Here is a 17490-nt window from a genome sequence, read left to right as displayed (position 1 = left end):
ATTGATTTTTGCAGCGCGCCCTGGCCCAGGTAGATGACCTTCGACTGGTGGGCATGCTGGAGATGTGCGTCAGCACCCGTGAGAGCAGCCTGGGGAACTTCGGTGAGAGCCCCTCCCTGTCCACACCCCACCGCTGGCAAGGTCAGACTTTGTGAGGGTCCGTTCGCTGGAGGGCTCCCTGGCAGGCTTCGGTCTTTGGACCGCCGCACCCCACGGGCCTGCCCTGCATCCGTCTTTCAGGGATCGGGGACTGTCTTGCAGGGTCAATGCTCCGTCCTTGGAAGGAGTCTAGCTCAGAACCCTTTCCCTGGGGGTTTTAGGGTGCACAAGGACACGGGCTCGGGGGTTCCTGTGCTCTGGAACAGAGCCGCCAGTTGATGCAGGTTATGGTGTGGGGTGCCTGTGGCTGGATCTGGGATGTGGCTCAGGGATAGGACCCAAGCCGTGGCGGCCCCGCCACACCAATGGGGCGCCCCTCCTCTGAGCGGACTCCTGGAGTCCTGGGGCCTCTTGGCCTTCCGGACGGGCCGTCTGCTCAGGTGTCCCCCGCCCCGTGTGAAGCACACAGCCGTGAGGTTGCCTCCAGGACTCAGAGCGGCCATCGATCAGGGGCCGAGGGGCACGGATGTCTCCGGAGGGTGCAGAGAGGTGAGCGAGGGGTAAGGCTTAGTCTCTGACCTCTCCCTCCTCTGGCCCCCAGGGGTGCACCTGCCCAACCTCAGCCAGCTGAAGCTGAACGGTAGCCGCCTGGGCTCCGTGAGGTGAGCACCTGCCCTGGGATCCCGGCGGGGGGGGGGGGGGGGGGGGGGGCCCACCGAGAGCCTCCTGGCGTCCTGCTGCCTCTGCGTCCGGGCCCTAATGCCCGCCCTCCAGCCTCACTCTGGGACATGTGGCACGTGTCACCCACCCCCAGTTGCTTGGAGGCACCTGCTGAGAGTGACACCACTCAGAGCCTGTAGTCAGCTTCAGGCTGGTCACACCAGGTCTCCAAGGACCCACCACGGGGTGCCCGGAAGATGCTCCCCATCTTTGGCAAAGAGTCCCCAACAAGCAAGGGGTCTCCGGCGGGTGCCCCAATACCACCCAAGCCTTCAGGGTTTCAGGCGTCCCTGCGGCGGGGCACGTAAAACGTAATGGCACGTGAGTCATCAACTGAAGAGACAAAATTCAAAAAACTAAAGACAGATTAATGTCCTTTGTTTACGTCATTGGCCGGAAAGAGCAAAGCTGAAGCAACATCAGACTGTTTTTGGTGTCGGAGCAAAATGGGTTTTACGGAGCCAGGGCCGGCCAGCGTGAGGCAGGGGGTCCGGTCAGAATTCTGGAAAATGATCCAGACGTTTTAAATGGGCTCTCAGCACCCAGTCATGTCTAGGGGAGTCCAGAAAGGCATTTATGAAGCAACCTCCTTCGAATGCTTTCTTGATTTTCCTTATTTATACTGTTATTTATCAAATAAAGGTCAGGTGCAGCCCCAAGGGCCAGAGCAGAGCCCGGGCCTCAGGGGGCACAGAGGGCACCGTGTCTGCAGTGAGGGTCTAGAAAGTGGGGTTTCAGGAACGTGCCTGGAACGTGCGGCTAAGCAGTGTTCTGACAGAGAAATCAACAAAGACAAAAAAATCCTGTTTACTCCTTCCTTGTTGAGGCTTCAGATTAGCTCAGCGAATAATGAAGTGTATAAAACTCATAAACGAGAGGATGAAAACTACAGAGAAGTGGAACGTATTATAAAATTAAGAAATATGATACATCATTTGTAGCAAAACAAAATAATTCAATTCCAAGAAAACAAAAAAAAATCCAATTCCAAGAAAAATGATTAGATCATAAATTGCAAGAAAACACGTTCTGTCCCTTGATAACAACAGCGACAAGTGTAGCAAGCCTTTTAAGTTTTGTCTTCCTGAATCCTGAAACTGGGCCACATGAGGTTTGCAAATCTCCACGGGCTGAAAGTGGACAACAGTTTGTAAAAGGAAGCTATCTAATTAAGCGTGGCAATCCGGTAAATTCATGTGCGGCTTAGCTGATAACAGCCATACTAAGGGCATTAAAATCTCAGGCCGGGGTGGGGCGCCCAGGCTCAGTCAGAGGAGCGTGCGACCCTTGGTCTGGAGTCGTGAGTTCGAGCCCCACGTTGGGCGTAGAGATTACTTAAAAAGATAAAATCTCAGGCAGTATCTTAAGGGCTGGAAAATGATTTTGACGTAATGTCTGTCCGTTCGTCGGCGGCTGAGAGGGAACTCAGCGGCTGAAATGTCGCGGGCGTGAAGGCGGATGTTCTTGATCACACGGGCTGAGCGTGGCTTAGACTCTGCGAGGCCCCTCAGCCCGCCTGCCCCCGCTGACCTCGCCTGTGGCGGCCTTCGCTTCCACAGAAACCCTTCGTTTTGACCCGGTCCGCCAATTCTGGCTGGTGATTTGGGTCTCATCCAGGAAGTTCGTCCACGCCCCCGAAGTCGCGGGATTATCCTGTCTCTCCTTTCGTTCACTCTTACGGTCTCTACCTGCGAGGTCGCCTTCAATGGCGGCATGAGATCGGGACCCAGTTTAATTCCTGCCGCACGGTGAGCCCCTTTTCCCGACATCGTCTCTCCAGCAACCCGCCGCCTCCCTACAGACCACTCTGCCACTTATCGGGTCCTCGCGCAGATGTGGACGTGGGAGCTCTCGGCGGCGTCTGTCCGTCTGTCCTGCACCAGTGCCACGCTGCCTGCGCTCCTAGGGCTGTGTGTTCGTGTGTCCGTGTCCGACGGCCTCCTCGTCGCCTTCCTTTTCCCAAAACGACCGGGCTGCTCCCGAACGCTTCTCGTATTTGACGTTTACGATCTGTTTGTCGGGCGTTGCCCGCACGACTTTTTCCGAATTCTCTTTGCAGCGAAGAAAGATTCACCCGCTACTTCGGGTTTATTTGTTACCCATACACGTTCACGGAGATGAATAGCTCTCCACCCGTGTGCTCTTTTACGTTTTTAACGGAGTCTTTAAGCTTCCCCTAGGTAGGAAGCTTGTTATCGGATAGAAAGCCTTCCGCCGCAGGTCACGGGACGCTGTATCCCCCAGCGCGCACCCGGGCCGAGCCCCGTTCCAGGCCGCGGACGAGGCGGCCGTGACCGGCACGCACGAGGCCCGAGCAGCAGAGAGGTAGTCTTTCCCGGTTAGGCAGAGCAGAAGTCAAGGCGAAGGTGGACGGCCCTGGCTCCTTCTGGCGCTGCGAGGGAGGAGCCGTTTCGTTCCGCTCCGCTGGGGTGGGGGGCAGCTTGCTGCCGTCTTGGGCGCCCCTTGGCTCGTCGGCGCCTCCGCCCCGTCTCTGCCCCCACGTTCACACGGCATCCTCTCTGTATCCCCACCTGCGTCCCCACGTCCCCTTTTCATAAGGACACCAGACAGTATTAGCGCCCACCCCGCGCCGCGGGGAGCTCGTCTTAATAATTGCACGTGCTACAACGCCTTCTCCAAACAGGGTCGCATCCTGAGGTGCTGGCAGGTAGGACTTTGACTTACGTGTTGCTGGGAGGGGGGACACCCTTCATCCTGTAACGGGCAACGTGCCCCCCTGCGTCTGACAGTAAGAACAAGCAGGTTCCCAGCGTCCCTCCTGCGTTTCTCTGTGCAGAACCGCGTCCTGTCACACTCCCCGGCACCAGCCGCCAGGAACAGAATGTGATCGTGAACCGAGGCGGCGTGAGCTCAGCCAGGAGCCACCCCTCCCGTCCCCACTGCTGCTTGGGACAGGGCAGGACATCGGCCTCCCTGAGACCAGAACTAAAGGCCCACATGTTTACGGGATTTTTGCAATCACGCATGGGGCTCCGTTTCTCTTGTATTTTCTGGTTGGTTGCTATAAGCGTAGAGAACTACGCTGATGTAGCGTAGATTTCTTTTCCATCAGTACAACACTACTGACTCTCATACGTGGGTCTTGTCTCTGGCAACCTCGTGTCTTGATTTTCGACGGAGCAAAACTGCCAAGCTCTCCTAGAACCCCAGTAATTTGTTAATTCAGTCGGGGTTTCTGTCTTGAAGATAGAAAGACCGGCAACTTTCCCTTCTAGCCCGCACGCTTCTTCGTCTCACCCCGTAGCCTCGGCGGGCCCGCCCCCCGGCACGACGTGAAATACGAGCAAAGACGGCGGCGGGCACGCTTGGTTTCTGTCTGTCTGAACGGGCGCGTGTCTCAGTTTCTCTGCGTCTGTCCACACGATCACGAAGCGATACTCCTGGACCCCATCGGTGGTGGTGATCCTTCCCTGTGCGTCTGCGGTAGGACTACTGGGTCACGCTGAGTTAACATCACTGTGACTTTGAATTCTATTTGCTCGGCAGTCTTCCTGTACGTGCTCACGAGGGCCAGCCCTTCGCCTGCCCTGTACTTCCCTGGTTCTGGGATCAGAGGTTGACGCCTACGTTGCCTCCGCCTCTAACTGTCCTTTTCGACGGCTCTATTTTTTAAACTTCTTGTGTACAAAACTGTTGTGGAAGATCGACATTGTCGACTCCTTGGTGGCTCATTAGAACTTACTTTTAAAACCGGTAGGGGCGTCCGGGTGGCTCTGTCGGTTGAGTGTGCGACTCTTGCTTTTGACTCCGGTCACGATCCCAGGGTCGTGGGATCCAGCCCGTCGGGATCTGACAGCACAGAGCCTGCTTGGGTTTCTCTCTCTCTCTCTCTCTCTCTCTCTCTCTCCCTCTCTCCCCCTCCCTCTCTGCCCCTCCCCTGCTCTCTTTCTCTCTTCCTCTCTCAAAACAAATAAATAAACATTTTTAAATTAATTCACGAAAACCAGTCCAGGTCTGAGGACCGTGAGGGTTGGGGGATGACCGTCACCACTTAATTTCTTTAACCGAGTTTCGTATTTCCTTGCGTGCCGCTTTATCCAGGTTTTCAAAAATGTTGGTCTATATTTTGTTTACAGCGTCTTCTGGTTTTTTGCCACGGCTGCGCTGGCTGTAATTCCTCCTCCTTTGAGATGCCGTGTATCTGTTGGCATCGTCTCCTCACCTTCGCTCTGCGGGAGGTTGTCCGTGAACTTTTTGCGGAGTCGGCTCTCGGCTCTGTTGGTTTTCCGCACAGTCTGGTTGTTACTCGTCTTTATTGTGTCTTCACTTCTTGTTCTGTTTGGAATGTGCTGTTGTCCTCTCTCCGGCTCCTCGAGCGAAATGCGTAGCTCTGTTGTGGCGATCCTTCTAGTTTTCTGAGAAACACACTTGAAGACGCAGCTCTGTCTTCCTGGACAGCGTCAGGCACGGTTCCACAAATTCCGCGTGCTTTGCTCTTTGTCGTTACTTCCAAACATTCGGTAATCTTCCTATTGAATCTGAGATGAGGCAAAATCTGCTAGGTATTCCCCCGTACCCACTCTTCTGTAACGCTGGAAGTCCCCGCTTTCGGCTGGGCACGTAGCCACCTAGCCCCCCCCCCGGAGCCCGCTCTGGCCGTGCCCCTCGGGTCTGAACCACAGGTCACAAGCAGACTCTGAAAAGAAATGGAATGGAACAATAATGCCATCTCAGAAACGAAGACACACTCCAAAGAGATCCTGCAGGAAACCCAGCACAACGTGCCGCGTGGAGAACAGGAACCGTCAAAACGACCACACCTGTCCGTAAACGGCGTCTGGACGAACCACAAGGGTGGAGGGCAGGCGGAGGGTCTGGTCTGCTGGGCACGTAACTGTAATCGCTTCAGAAGGAAACCGAATTGTGGAACAGAACAAATAGTTAAAGGTTAAAGAAAACTTGTGAGGGAGGGCGCCTGGGTGGCTCAGTCGGTTGAGTGTCCGGCTTCAGCTCAGGTCAGGATCTCACGGTTCGTGGGTTCGAGCCCCGCGTCGGGCTCTGTGCCAACAGCCTGGAGCCTGCTTCCGATTCTGTGTCTCCCTCTCTCTCTCTCATTCTCTCTCTCTCTCAAAAATAAATAAAAGTCAAAAAAATTGTTTAAAAAAAAGAAAACTTGTGAGACACAAAAGAGGACTTTCAACCACACGTTGAAGGGAAAAATCGAAGGTGGCCAGCTAACACTGGAACGCACCCTAACGAAGTTACTGGACGTGAAGATGAAATCTGGAGGCGGCCGAGGAAAGGCATCACCTCCTCCTTGAAGGTGAACCAGTCATGTGGTTTCCCTGGGACCTCTCTACAGAAACACTCAAGGCCGGGAGACGGGGTGACGCCCACATGCCCAGTGGAAAGAAAGCAGGAACGGAAATTCCACGCCCAGCCGGTGCTTCGGAATAAGTTACAGATCAAGGAAAAGAGTTTGATTGGCCCCTCTCGAAGAAGTCACTAGACACAGACCTCAGCCAATTAAGAGATGACGGGAAGATACACTGGCTGCAGCGGACTGGGGGTGAACGTGGAGACCCCGTAACGGGAGTGAAGTTCACAAAGGTGACGTGGAGGTTGGGGGGACGGCAGCCAGGTGAGGCTGTGGGTCAGACATCACCATGGTGGGGGGAGGGGGCATGTGCACTGGAAGGTCTGAGGAAGTCACCGAGCCGTGCGGAAAAGCCATCGGATGTCACAGGGCTGGGAGGAGGACACAGGAACAGGAACAGCTAAGCAGGGAGAAGGGCAGACGCCAAGTCCCGAGGCGAGAAAACGCAGGGGTGCGCTTTCAGGAGCACAGGAGTCACGCTGCAGCGACTGGTCCCCACCCTCACCCCAGGCCCCGGCAGGGAAGCCCCCCCACGTCAGGGTCCCGGCAATGCAGCTCTCCCAAGCAGCATTTCAGGCCCTCGCCCCCAATTCGAATGCCCAAGAAGCTATTAGTGGTACAACTAGAAATATTAGGGTGCCCGCAACACGACACGCAAAAGTCCCGGGGGAGACTAGGCAATAGAGGGAGGAGAGTAAAACCCCCAAACTTCAGCAGATACTGCGAGAGACACGGAAGATGTGGTTTCTTGGCATCTTCAAAACAAGAATAGCATGCTACGAAAAAAGAGCGGAGGACAATGAGGGGCACTTAAGAGTCAGACATGGCGGCCAACATAAAAACATCAGCAGCAATGTTGGAAAATGGGCAAATCTCCCAGAAAGCAGAAGACAAGGCAGAGAGATGGAAACAGGGGAGAGAAGATAAGAAAACGAGGGTCATCCTCAGACAACCGAGGAAGGACTGGTAGAGCTCCAGATGTGAGAACGGGGAACACGGAGAGAGAAATACAAAAGAAATGCCATCAAGAACCTCCCCGAACCCGATGAAAGGATACACCCTGTCAGGGGGCACCCAGGAATGAAGGGCCCCTGTAGGCAGCAGTGGGCCCAGAGAGCCCCAGCGTTGTTCTAAGATGAGGCGGCACCGGCCTGCCCATCTGCAGGGGAGTGGCGGCAGAGGGAGGGCGATGGGCCAAGACAAGACTTGGGCAGGGGACGGCCCGGGGCAGGGGTGGGGGAGGTCTTGCAGGCACAGCTGACTGGCAGAGGGGGTGTAACTTGGGGCAGCCAGCCACAAGCACGGCCCAGAGAGGGAGTGGGGCTGATCCCACCGGGGCAGGGCCACCTTGCTCAACCCCCCCTCCCCGCTGCTGCAGATGGTGGGTGGGTGCGGCTCAGCCAAATAACCCCGCCCAAAGGCGTCTCCCCTCCGCCAGACCCAGCCCTCCAGGGGTGGGGGGCAGGAGGAGGTGGCTTCTGCCGGTGCCCAGACCGGGGAGCTGCAGCAAGGAATGAAGGCAGGGAGGCAGAGCGCTCCGGGGCCCTTTCCTCAGCCTGGAGGCTGCCACGCACCAGCCACAGGTCATGGGCAGCCCTGCACCTGGAGAGAGCCAGATGCGGGTGGTGGATGGGCTCGCGGCATAGCACAGGGCCTTCGTGGATGCACACGTGGCCCTCCAGCCCAGGACGGCGCTGACCAGCCGACCCTGCCCTCCACAGAGACCTGGGCACCTCCCTGGGCCGCTTGCGGGTGCTGTGGCTGGCCCGCTGCGGCCTGACCGACCTGGATGGCATTGGCTGCTTCCCGGCCCTGAAGGTGGGTCTGTGGTGCCCCGGGCTGGGGAGAGGGTGCCGGCCAAGCCCTGGCTGAGGCCCCCTGCTGTCCCAGGAGCTCTACGTCTCCTACAACAACATCTCAGACCTGAGCCCGCTGTGCCTGCTGGAGCAGCTGGAGGTCCTGGACCTGGAGGGTAACAGTGTGGAGGTCCTGGAGCAGGTGCGTTACCTGCAGCTGTGCCCGAGGCTGGCCACGCTCACCCTGGAGGGCAACCTGGTGTGCCTGCGGCCAGGGCCCAGCCCCTCCAACGAGGTGCGTCTGGTGGGCGCCCGGGGAAGCACGTGCACGGGATGGGGAGACGCTCTTGGCCCTCCCACGGCCCCAGGGGCCTCTCCGCCCACCCGGACGCTGGTCATGTCCAGGCAGGGCGGCGGGATCGTCCTCAGGCGCGTCCCCCAGGCACAGTCCACCTGCACCCTGTGACTTGTTCACCGGGAACTCATTCTCTGGTATCGCTGGAGACCTTCTAGGCCGGGACCAGACCCCACGGGGCCACGTGCACACAGGCCCCCAGCCCATGCACAGACCCCCGTGAGGCCCATGCACACACCACATGGAACCACGCGTGTCCGGTTCAGTCTGCACATGGAATCACACACGCACACTCACACACAGCCCCGTGCACGCCCAGTCCAGAGCCCCCCTCGTCTCCCGCCGGCCTGTGCACACCCCACACAGCTGCCCACACCCCCGCACTGCCCGTGCCCAGAGCGCACTCTTCCTGCCCTGCTAGCCTCCACGGGGTGGTGGTGCCCAGCTAGGCCACAGCTCTGGGCTCAGGGGAGCTCCACAGGCCAGAGGACACCACTGGACCTTGGCTGTGAGCCTAGAGGGTGAGTTCACGTGCGGGGGGGGAGCCCAGGGTCCCCGCAGTCCCTGGTGGCCAAGAGTGACCCAGGCCGGCACCCACAGGACGGTCTGGAGGAATCGGCCACGGGAGGGGCCCCGCTAGACCCAGGCCCGCCACGCCCTCCACCCTGCAGGTGCCCCCCGGCTACAACTATCGGGCAGAGGTGAGGAAGCTCATCCCACAGCTGCGGGTCCTGGATGAGGTGCCAGCCGCACACACGGCCGTGCCGGCCCCCCGGGAGCTGCGCCAGGACTGGCTCATGGTGAAGGAGGCCATCAAGGAGGGCAGTGTCTCCGAAGGCCTGTTCCCCGGGCTGGGTATGGCGGCCACTCCCCTGCCCTCTGGCAAGGGCTGCCCTACCCCGCCTGGAGACCTTACCGGCTGGAGCCCCAGAAGACGCCCCCCCCCGCCGCCCCCAGGAAGAGAGCTCTGCACCCCCCAGCACCCCCCTAGGCCTTTCAGAGATGAGCAGCCATATTTCACATCCCTTCTCAGCCTTGACCTTCTGTCCCCAGAGCCCCGCATACCTGCCCCCAGGCCAGGATAACCTGCCTGTGAGCAGAGCAGCGCCTGGTGGGGCGTGGGCCTGCAGACACACAGACACGTGTTAGGGGGCGGGGGTCCCTGACCTGTGGACAGTGTCACGGGCTGGCCGGCTGGCGTGTGCTTCCGTGACCTCTGATTCTGACCCTCGGGTAGATCATCCCCACGGAGCCCCCATCCGGACACTCGGCTCCCAGCTCTCCTTGCCTGAGACCCAGCCACGGGCCCCCAGGCCACGGCCCCTCTCCCTACTGGTCACTGGGGGTCCCCTGCCGGGAGGCCTGCTTCCCAAGGACCCAGCTCCACAGGACGACACCAGTAACCTCACCCACGGTAACTACCCACCTCTGCACAAAGCTGACCCCGCAGCCCCTCAGCCCCAGAACAGACCCAGCCACCCCTCTTCTTCAGGTGCTAGCCGAGTCCTCTGCGGAAACCCCACCAAAGGCCTGCGGGAGCGTCGACACCAGTGCCAGGTGTGGCTTGTCACCCCCAAGTGGGTCACAACTGCAGTGCTACCACAGGGGACCCGTGTACTGGCCTGGCAATGCCCTGGCCTACAGTCACTGCTGGCCAGAGGTCCCAGCCTTCCCAACACCCTGCACAGCCAGATGAGTCCTGCCTTCAGGGTGCCCCCCACCTGGCCCCCTCGAAGGCTGTGCCCCCAAACCAGCCCCTTCTCTCCTCAGGCCTGGACACCTCCGGAGCAGCTGGCCCCACAGGAGGACCTGGCTGCCAGTGCCTCCACCCCAGGGCCTGACCCTGCAGACAGCAGTGACCTCCTGGCCTTGGCTAGGCTCCAGGCCCGGAGGGAGCTGCGCCTTCGGTGGGTGCCCCTCCCCCTCCCAGCCCCCAGCCCTACCACTGCATGTCCTGGTTTGGTGGGAGGTCATGGCAGGGTGGGGGGGGGCTGCCTAGGTACCCCGGATGGCTGGGGCAGCTGGCCGTGGGAGCCTGAGGCTGGGGGACCACCCCAGAGCACATTCGTTTGGGAATGGCCCTAAGGGCAGGGCTGCACCCCCTCCCCCCTCTGGTCCCCTCCCCAGTAGGTACCTGGAGTCCCAGCAGGAAGGTGCCACAGCCCCCCGGGGCCCACGGGGGGTGCCCGAAGAACAAGAGGACGAATCTAAGCCCAGGACTCCCTCTGGCCCCCAGTGTCTGGTCCCAGGTACTGAGAGTGACCCCACTCACTGCCCCAGACCAGCATTCGTCGGCTTGGGTCCCCTTCCTCAGCTGGACTCTGAGAGGGGCTGTAACGGGGAGGGCCTCTCCTGATGGTGAGGACTTACAGTCAAGGGTTCCAATCCCAAGTCCTCCTCCCCTGAGCGCTCGGGATAATAATGCCCCAGGGGCTGGACAAAAGGGGGTATGAGCAGGGGCTCTGGACTGAGAGAGAGGGTAGGGTGGCAATGAGTGGCCAGGACAGGCCCACTGGGCAGGGAGCAGGGCACAGGCCCAAGGAGGGGAGAGGCCGCCAAATGGGCCAGAGGACTGAGGCGGGGAGGGTGCTGCCCTTACCCTGCACACAGGGCCTGTGCTGGGCCCAGGACGCGAGTGTCCTGCATGGAACAAACGTGGGGGGCTGTAGAGACCCTCACGCAGCAGGGCCCAGGGAGGCTTCCTGGAGGAAGGGTCTGAACTGACGCGTAGAACTGAGGGGGCAAGCCTGGGAAGGGGGCATTGTAAGCAGGGGCAGCAAGTACATAGGCCATAGGCGCTTTTTTTTTAATTTGATTTTTTATTTTTTAAAATTTACATCCAAATTAGTTAGCATATAGTGCAACAATGATTTGTTAGTGCCCCTCCCCCATTTAGCCCATCCCCCCTCCCACAACCCCTCCAGTAACCCTCTGTTCTCCATATTTAAGAGTCTCTTCTGTTTGGTCCCCCTCCCTGTTTTTATATTATTTTTGTTTCCCTTCATAGGCCATAGGCTTAAAGGTTGGCTGAATGACCCTCCTGTGGGTTGGGGAGTCAAAAGGGCCAGGATGGAAGAGGGACAGGACAGACAAAGCCTGTGCCCTTCCCTGTGTGGGCTTGTGCCTGGGCTGTTGGGGTGGGGGGGGTGGGGGAGACAGAGGACAGGCAGAGCACCCAGCGGGAGTGGTAACAGACAGTGGGGACCCAGGGACAGAAGGGTGCCAAGGCCTCCCACTCCAGGCCAGGTCCAGGGAAGCACTCACTGGTCACGGCCACACCTCCCAGTCTGCCCTGAGGGGGGTGCCAGGGCCTCACTCTATAGCGGAGTGCTGGGAACTGGCCCAGGGCCACTCTTGGTGCTGCGACTCAGTGACCCAAAGCCAGAGCTCAGACTTTGTGGCCTCTGCATGCCCAGAAGTGGGTGTGGCCCCAGCAAAGTCACAAGGCCGCAGAGCCACAGCCTCCCAGGGGAGCACAGGAAGTGGAGGAGAGGGGTGCCGCTGTGAGGGGGTGAAGGGCTGGGGGAGGGGTCCCAGGGGACACTGCCACCTTGCTGTGGTGGCCCTCGCCCCATCTACTGATCCCTGTGGGGACCCTTGTCTGACAAGCTCTCTTTCCTTGTTTTCCAGAGTCTTCTAGGACCTCAGGCTGTAACCTGATCCCCTCTCCCCCTAAGTTCCCCTTGCCATCTGATTCCAGCAACACCTTCTGGGGGTCCCCAGACCTGCAGTTCAGGAGGCGTAGGCTCAGAGCCCTAGGCAGCTTGAGGCCTGGCCTGGGTCAGGGGCTAGCTGCGGTGACAGCTCTAAGAGGCCTGGAGGTGGCCTCGGGGCCGAACCCTCAAGCCCAAGGATGTCCCAGCCCAAAGCCAGCCCCGGATCCAGCAGCCAGACCTCCCTGGCCTCCGGTGCGTGCAGCACCTGAACCCTATCACCCCAGCCCAATCCCACCCCTAGTGTAACCCCCCACCCGCTGCCAAGCTGGCCTGGACTGCGGGCCAAGGAGCCCCAGTGTGGTCGTGGGAGCCCCATGTGAACTCTGGCCTCATGGAACCCAGAGCATCTTGGAGAGTGTGTTGGGGGGCGGGAAATAGGCTTGACATAAGAGGGACCCTTCTTGGTGGAGGGGAGTGGGGGAGTTGGGACTGCCAGGGGTGGGCACAAGGAAGAGCCCGGATAGGAGAGCCCAGTTCCCCACCGCTGGCCCCGCTGCCCGTTCCTTCCATGGGACCGGGCCTTCCCAGGAGGAGTGGTCAGAGCGACGAACCCGGAGGACACAGGCTGGGCCCAGGCTGAGGTGGCCAGAGTGCAGCCAGGCCCCCCTCGCCCCCCGACCCCGGGGGATTTGTGCGGGTCCTCGCCCACGCAGGGACAGGGCAGCCGGTGCCCTTCCCTTGGGATAGGGCACCCCAAAACCAAGCGAATCCGCTTTAAGGACTCTCAGGTGTACATGAATGCGGTTTACTTCGTAGGCGACGTTGGTTCAATAAATTGTGCAGCTGGCACTGCTGGTCTCCCACGACTTTCTCCCAGCGCGGCCCATCGGCCTTGGGCGCCCACGCCCGCGCTGCCCTCCACCTTCTACACCCGAGCGCCCGGGTCCGCGGTGACCGGCGGGCAGGGGAGGAAGCGGAAGCCGTATCTGCTCTCAGCCGTGCTCTGCACTGACAGCGCTACCATCGGGCAGCCCAGGTCCACGCTCCTCCGGCACACCTGGGGGGGCGGAGCCTGAGCGGCGCGGGGGCGGGGCCTGGAGGGGCGGAGCCCGAGCGGCGCAGGGGAGGGGAGGGGAGGGGAGGGGAGGGGAGGGGAGGGGCGGGGAGGAGGACCCCGCGGGAGCTCGGGTATCCCGCCACAGCCCGCACGCGCGCGCGCTCACCCGGACCCTGTGCTCCTTGCTAGCCCCGCAGTGCTCCAGGCACAGCCCGGCCTCTGCGAGGGACAGCGACGGGATGGGGTCGGCCGGACTCCCACTCCCCGGCGGTCCGCCCGCCCTCCGCGTCCCCGTGCGCTCACCGGGCAAGGCGGGCAGGAGCTCGGGCGTGCGGGTCTCGGCGGCCTCGGGCCTCGCCGGCACCTCCCGCGGGCGGAAGAGCTTGCTGGTGCTCAGCCGCGGCAAGAGGCCCCGCGTCCTGGTGGGGCAGGAGGGTCGTGAGGTCCGGAGCCCGCCCGCGGGAAGGGCAGTCCTGGAGGGGAAGGGGCCTGGGGAGGCGGGAGCCAGGGGCTGGTCCTGCAGGGCACGCCGCGTGGGAGCGCTCTTGAATTACTGGGGGGGGGGGGGCGGGGGGGGGCGGCGAGGACGGACCCGGGGAGGTGGGTGGTGGTCCTGCACGGGAACCCGTCTGGAGAGCGGCCTCAGAGGGGATTGGACCTGAGGCAAGGGAATGGTCCCTTAGCAGGGAGTCTGGGGGGATGGTTCTTGCGGGGGTGGGTCCTGGGAGGCAGAGGAGACCCAGGGACCCGCGGTGCCCACCTGGGCCTCCGGCGTCTGGCTCCGGCCTCCCGCACCCTGCCCCCGCGCGAGTGTTGAGGCCCGCGACTCTGCTGCCCGGGGTCGGCCCCAAGCCCGTCCTCTGAGAGGGGGAAGCGGTCTACGGAGAGGTCGGTGTTGTCAGCGAAGATCCTCGAGACCGGGGTCACGCAGTGGGGGGCCCGGTGCTCGCTCAGGACCTGCGGGCCGTCCGGCAGGGGCGCAGCGGTCACCCCCAGCCCGCGGGGCTCTCCGCCCACCCCATCCCGGTCTGAGACGCACCCTGACCTCGCCCTTGGGGTTCAGGAGGAGAGTCACGCATCCCCGGCCGGAATGGAAGTGGACAGGCTCTTGGCCCAAGGACGACGGCGGCTGCTTCTTGGTGCTGCCGGGGCCCTCGCCCCAAACCTGCTGGACAGCGCGGGGCGGCGGGTGAGGGGCGGTGGGGGCCGGAGCAAAGGCCACGAGGGCTGGCGGGGAGCGGGGCGCACCGTAACGTGGTGCCCTGGAGCCAGCAGCGTGCCGGGCGGGAAGCGGTACATGCACACCGGGAAGCCGTACAGGAGCTGCCGCAGCGTGAGGCCGCCCAGGTCGGCGGTCTCCTCCAGCGACTGGTTGAGCACGCGCACGAACCTCTCCTTGCGGCTCACGGCCACGATCTTCAGGCTGGAGTTAATGGGGCTGGGCGGGTGAGCAGGGAGGGTAGAGGCACCGCAGAGAGGCGTGGGCACCCCTCCACCGCGGTCCTGCTAGGAGACCCACCCCTGCTGGGGTCCCCCACCCCCACCCCGTGTCACCCCCCTCCCCTCCCACGGAGGCGGTGCCTGGGATGCCCGTGCTCTGAGTCTGCACAGGACTCCCCTGTCAGGACCGTCTTACCAGGTGGGTCTCGGGGGGGGGGGGGGGGGGGCGGGGGGGGTTCCAGGGATCCAGGGAGAGACCTGTCGGAAAGAGGACCTCCATATGGAGCATCCTCTGGGGACATCGAACAGGAGGCCAGACTAACCTGCAGTACCCTGAGGCCGCACGTGGGAGAGGAACAGCTCCAGGGGTCAGATCCACAGCAGGAGGGATGGCCCTGGGGGCTGAGGGAAGAGGAGGGACAGCTCAAAGTGCTGGGGAGGGGTGGGAGGGAGCGAGCCAGAGTGCAGAGGAGGTAGCGTCTCACCCAAGGCCACCCACACCCCTGGGGATGAGGCAGGAGAGGCCCCCAAGCGGCCTTGCACTGAGCTGTTGGGGAGACCAAGCTGCTGGAGAGGGCTGTTTAGGGTTTGGGGCGGAGATCCCAGCCTCACGGTGGGGGGAGGGAGGAGCCACCAGGGAGACCCGCCGTACCCCACCTTCAGGCAGTGCCTGCATTTCCCTGCCGAAGCTCCTCCGGTGTGGTTTTGTCAACTCAGAACTGCGGCCTGCAGCGCAGGGTGGCTGTCCCGTCACCTTCTGCACGCGATGAGGCTCAGCCAGCCAGCCACTGCCGGGATTGGAGTCTGTGCCCCCTGAGCTGCTGGTGCCCACAGAGGGCAGGGAACGCCACTCGACACTCTTGAGATGCTGTTCCACACACTCTCTATGCAGCTCCGAGCCCCACTGGCCAGGCACTGGGGCCGGTGGGGATGGCAAGGCCCGGGGGTGCCTGTGGGCCACAGTCTGCTGACCTGCTTGCTGCCTGCTGGCTCTGGCTTCTGAACTCCAGCCCTGCCCCCATCTAACCTCCCCAAGGTGGGCGGGGCACCCCGAGTTGTGGTTCCAGTCCCTGGGACCCAGCCTGGGAGAAAGGCCATAGATGGACTGTGATGGCTCAGGAGCCCTTTCCCTTCAACCTTCACCTCCTCCTGTAGATCAGAGAATTGACCTTGGGAGGTGTCAGTGGCTCGTCCAGGGACACTAAGGGGAGATCTTGGACTCTGGTGCACACATGCCAAGGCACGCCCTCTCCTCCCTTCACCCCCGCAGGAGTCCCTGACCAGCACAGTTACTTTTGATCTGAGTTGGACTTGATGTTGGCGAGGAGGTTGGGATACCGATGGGCAATGCTGTTCCAGTCTACGTCCTCCAGCCGGAAACCCTGGCCAGGAAGCAACAGGAACATGGCTCTCCCCTCCCACGGGCCCACCGAGCCATGAAAGCACACGGGGGGCCTTGCTTACCTCTCCAGTAGAGGGGACCTGATCATTCTCAGAGAGGTCACTGGAGTCCATCAGCGTTTCTGCAGTTACCACCTGCAGAAGGGGAGTGGAGGCCAGTGGGCGGGAGCCGGGGAACGAGCCTCTCCCCTTGGAGCCTCACCAGCACCCCAGGCACACATTGGCTGTGCATCAGGTGGGCGGAACCAGGGGGTTCCTCCCTGCCTTAGACCACGGTCCTGGGGGTCAGGCTTCCCAGGCAGGCCAGGGCCCCCCAGCGGAAGCACCAGCCTGGAAGGGACACCCTGGCTCTCCAAGGGAAGTCCAAGGAGGGCTGGGGAGCGGGACGTGGGAGGCAGGAGGGTGGGACGAATGGGGCTTACCTCCACGCTGCCGGTGGAAGATCGCAGCACGCGACCCACCCAGGAGGAGCGGGCCAGCTGCAGGAGGCAGGACCTCTGGAACGCCTGCAGCTCAGTCTCCAGCTGGGACTTCTCCTGCTCCGGGAGGGTGCGTGGGTGGGGCAGGGCCTTCTCCCCACCCCCGGAGCCAACCCCTACCTGGCCCCTGATCCTCACCCCAGCCTGGGTCCCCTGACCAACTCCTGATCCCACCTGCCCCTCACCAGTTGGGCCTGTTCCTTCTGCCCTTTCAACTCCAGAGTCAGCTTCTGGACCTGGTTCTGCAGAAGCTTCTCCTGACTGTGTGAGCAACTGGGGGAGGGGCCATCTCAGCAGCCCCCACCTCGAGGTCAGTAGCCAAGGAAGGGAGGAGGAGGGGCTCCTCTTCACTGACAGTGGAGGCCTAAGGGCACAGAGTCCCACCGGGCCAGGCCAGGTCGGGTTCTGAGAGGTGTGGGTCATAGGTCGAGTCTAGGTACAGCGGCCATCGACATGTTTAGAGCCAGGGTCTGGGCAGGTTTACAGCACATTCACTCTTTCAGGGTTAGGTCGGGGGGTCAGAGTCAGGTAAGGATAAGGGCTAGAGGCAAAAGTCAGGGTAATTATCAGGCCGGAGTGTTGGTCAGCCCCAGCGGTTGGGGATGAGGGCAGACAAAAGCCATTTCAGGCCAGGACAGAGGCTGGGTTGGGCCGAAGGACTGGCACTTTGCTGCTCACCTCTCGGGTGGCAGTCCAGCCACCTCGTACAGGATGTGGCAGCGCCGGGCATTCTGGCGGTTCCGGATGGTCCACCGCAGAGCCTGGATCTCCAGTTCCCGCTGACCCCACAGCAGCCGCAGGGTGCGGGGGTCCAAGGACTCAGGGGCCAACCTGCAATGCCAGCACCCTTGCCACTTGATCAGGCCCTGCCCTCCAGCTGACCACCCCTCCCTCGCTTCCTTACTGCAGGTTGACGGGGAAGACCACGGGCGTGGAGCTGGGCTTGGTGTCCTTCAGGCATGCAGAAGCCACTGGGTCTTTGGGTGGGCCAGCTGGAGGCTCCGGGTGGTCACTGACCGGCTCTTCGTCCGCCAGGGATAAGGCAGCCTGTCTCTCAGCTTTTTCAGCCTCTTGGCAAGGCTCAGGGGCCATTCTCGATGTTCCTGGGGGAGCTGAGATGGGTAGTGTGGCTGTCATCCTGTGTCCCAT

At 61.7% G+C, this 17490-nt stretch overlaps 2 protein-coding genes across 18 annotated transcripts in view; one reads left to right on the top strand and one right to left on the bottom strand.

Moving 5' to 3' along the window:
• The window catches only part of LRRC56 (leucine rich repeat containing 56), a 19127-nt gene extending 6314 nt beyond the window's left edge, over nucleotides 1-12813 (top strand). For 7 of the 13 annotated variants that reach the window (XM_023240241.2, XM_023240239.2, XM_023240240.2 and 4 more), the window contains 11 exons: nucleotides 15-102; nucleotides 701-761; nucleotides 7879-7975; nucleotides 8048-8248; nucleotides 8730-8829; nucleotides 8909-9163; nucleotides 9546-9722; nucleotides 9801-9865; nucleotides 10079-10215; nucleotides 10436-10557; nucleotides 11939-12813. In XM_023240241.2, coding sequence (XP_023096009.2) covers nucleotides 15-102; nucleotides 701-761; nucleotides 7879-7975; nucleotides 8048-8248; nucleotides 8730-8829; nucleotides 8909-9163; nucleotides 9546-9722; nucleotides 9801-9865; nucleotides 10079-10215; nucleotides 10436-10557; nucleotides 11939-12270 — 1635 coding nt within the window. In that variant the 3' untranslated portion in view covers nucleotides 12271-12813. The remainder of the gene's footprint in view (nucleotides 1-14; nucleotides 103-700; nucleotides 762-7878; nucleotides 7976-8047; nucleotides 8249-8729; nucleotides 8830-8908; nucleotides 9164-9545; nucleotides 9723-9800; nucleotides 9866-10078; nucleotides 10216-10435; nucleotides 10558-11938) is intronic. The other 6 variants (XM_045039766.1, XM_045039767.1, XM_045039769.1 and 3 more) reach the window with 6 other exon arrangements.
• On the bottom strand, nucleotides 12749-17490 carry LMNTD2 (lamin tail domain containing 2). 5 transcript variants are annotated; one of them, XM_045039761.1, is made up of 13 exons: nucleotides 17246-17490; nucleotides 17020-17172; nucleotides 16527-16614; nucleotides 16285-16398; nucleotides 15926-15997; nucleotides 15755-15843; nucleotides 15119-15411; nucleotides 14785-14863; nucleotides 14270-14459; nucleotides 14061-14189; nucleotides 13782-13978; nucleotides 13188-13440; nucleotides 12749-13021 (listed from the first exon to the last, which is right to left on the bottom strand). In XM_045039761.1, exons 1-13 carry the CDS (start codon nucleotides 17488-17490, stop codon nucleotides 12890-12892), a joined length of 2034 nt encoding a protein of 677 aa, XP_044895696.1. In that variant the 3' UTR covers nucleotides 12749-12889. The 5 variants fall into 5 exon arrangements, with proteins under 5 accessions (XP_044895696.1, XP_044895698.1, XP_044895697.1 ...); XM_045039763.1 differs by having other exon boundaries at nucleotides 14067-14189; XM_045039762.1 differs by having other exon boundaries at nucleotides 14061-14186.

Source organism: Felis catus, chromosome D1 (assembly GCF_018350175.1).
Source record: "Felis catus isolate Fca126 chromosome D1, F.catus_Fca126_mat1.0, whole genome shotgun sequence".
Lineage (NCBI taxonomy): Eukaryota > Metazoa > Chordata > Mammalia > Carnivora > Felidae > Felis > Felis catus.
This window is presented reverse-complemented; position numbering and strand designations above follow the sequence as displayed.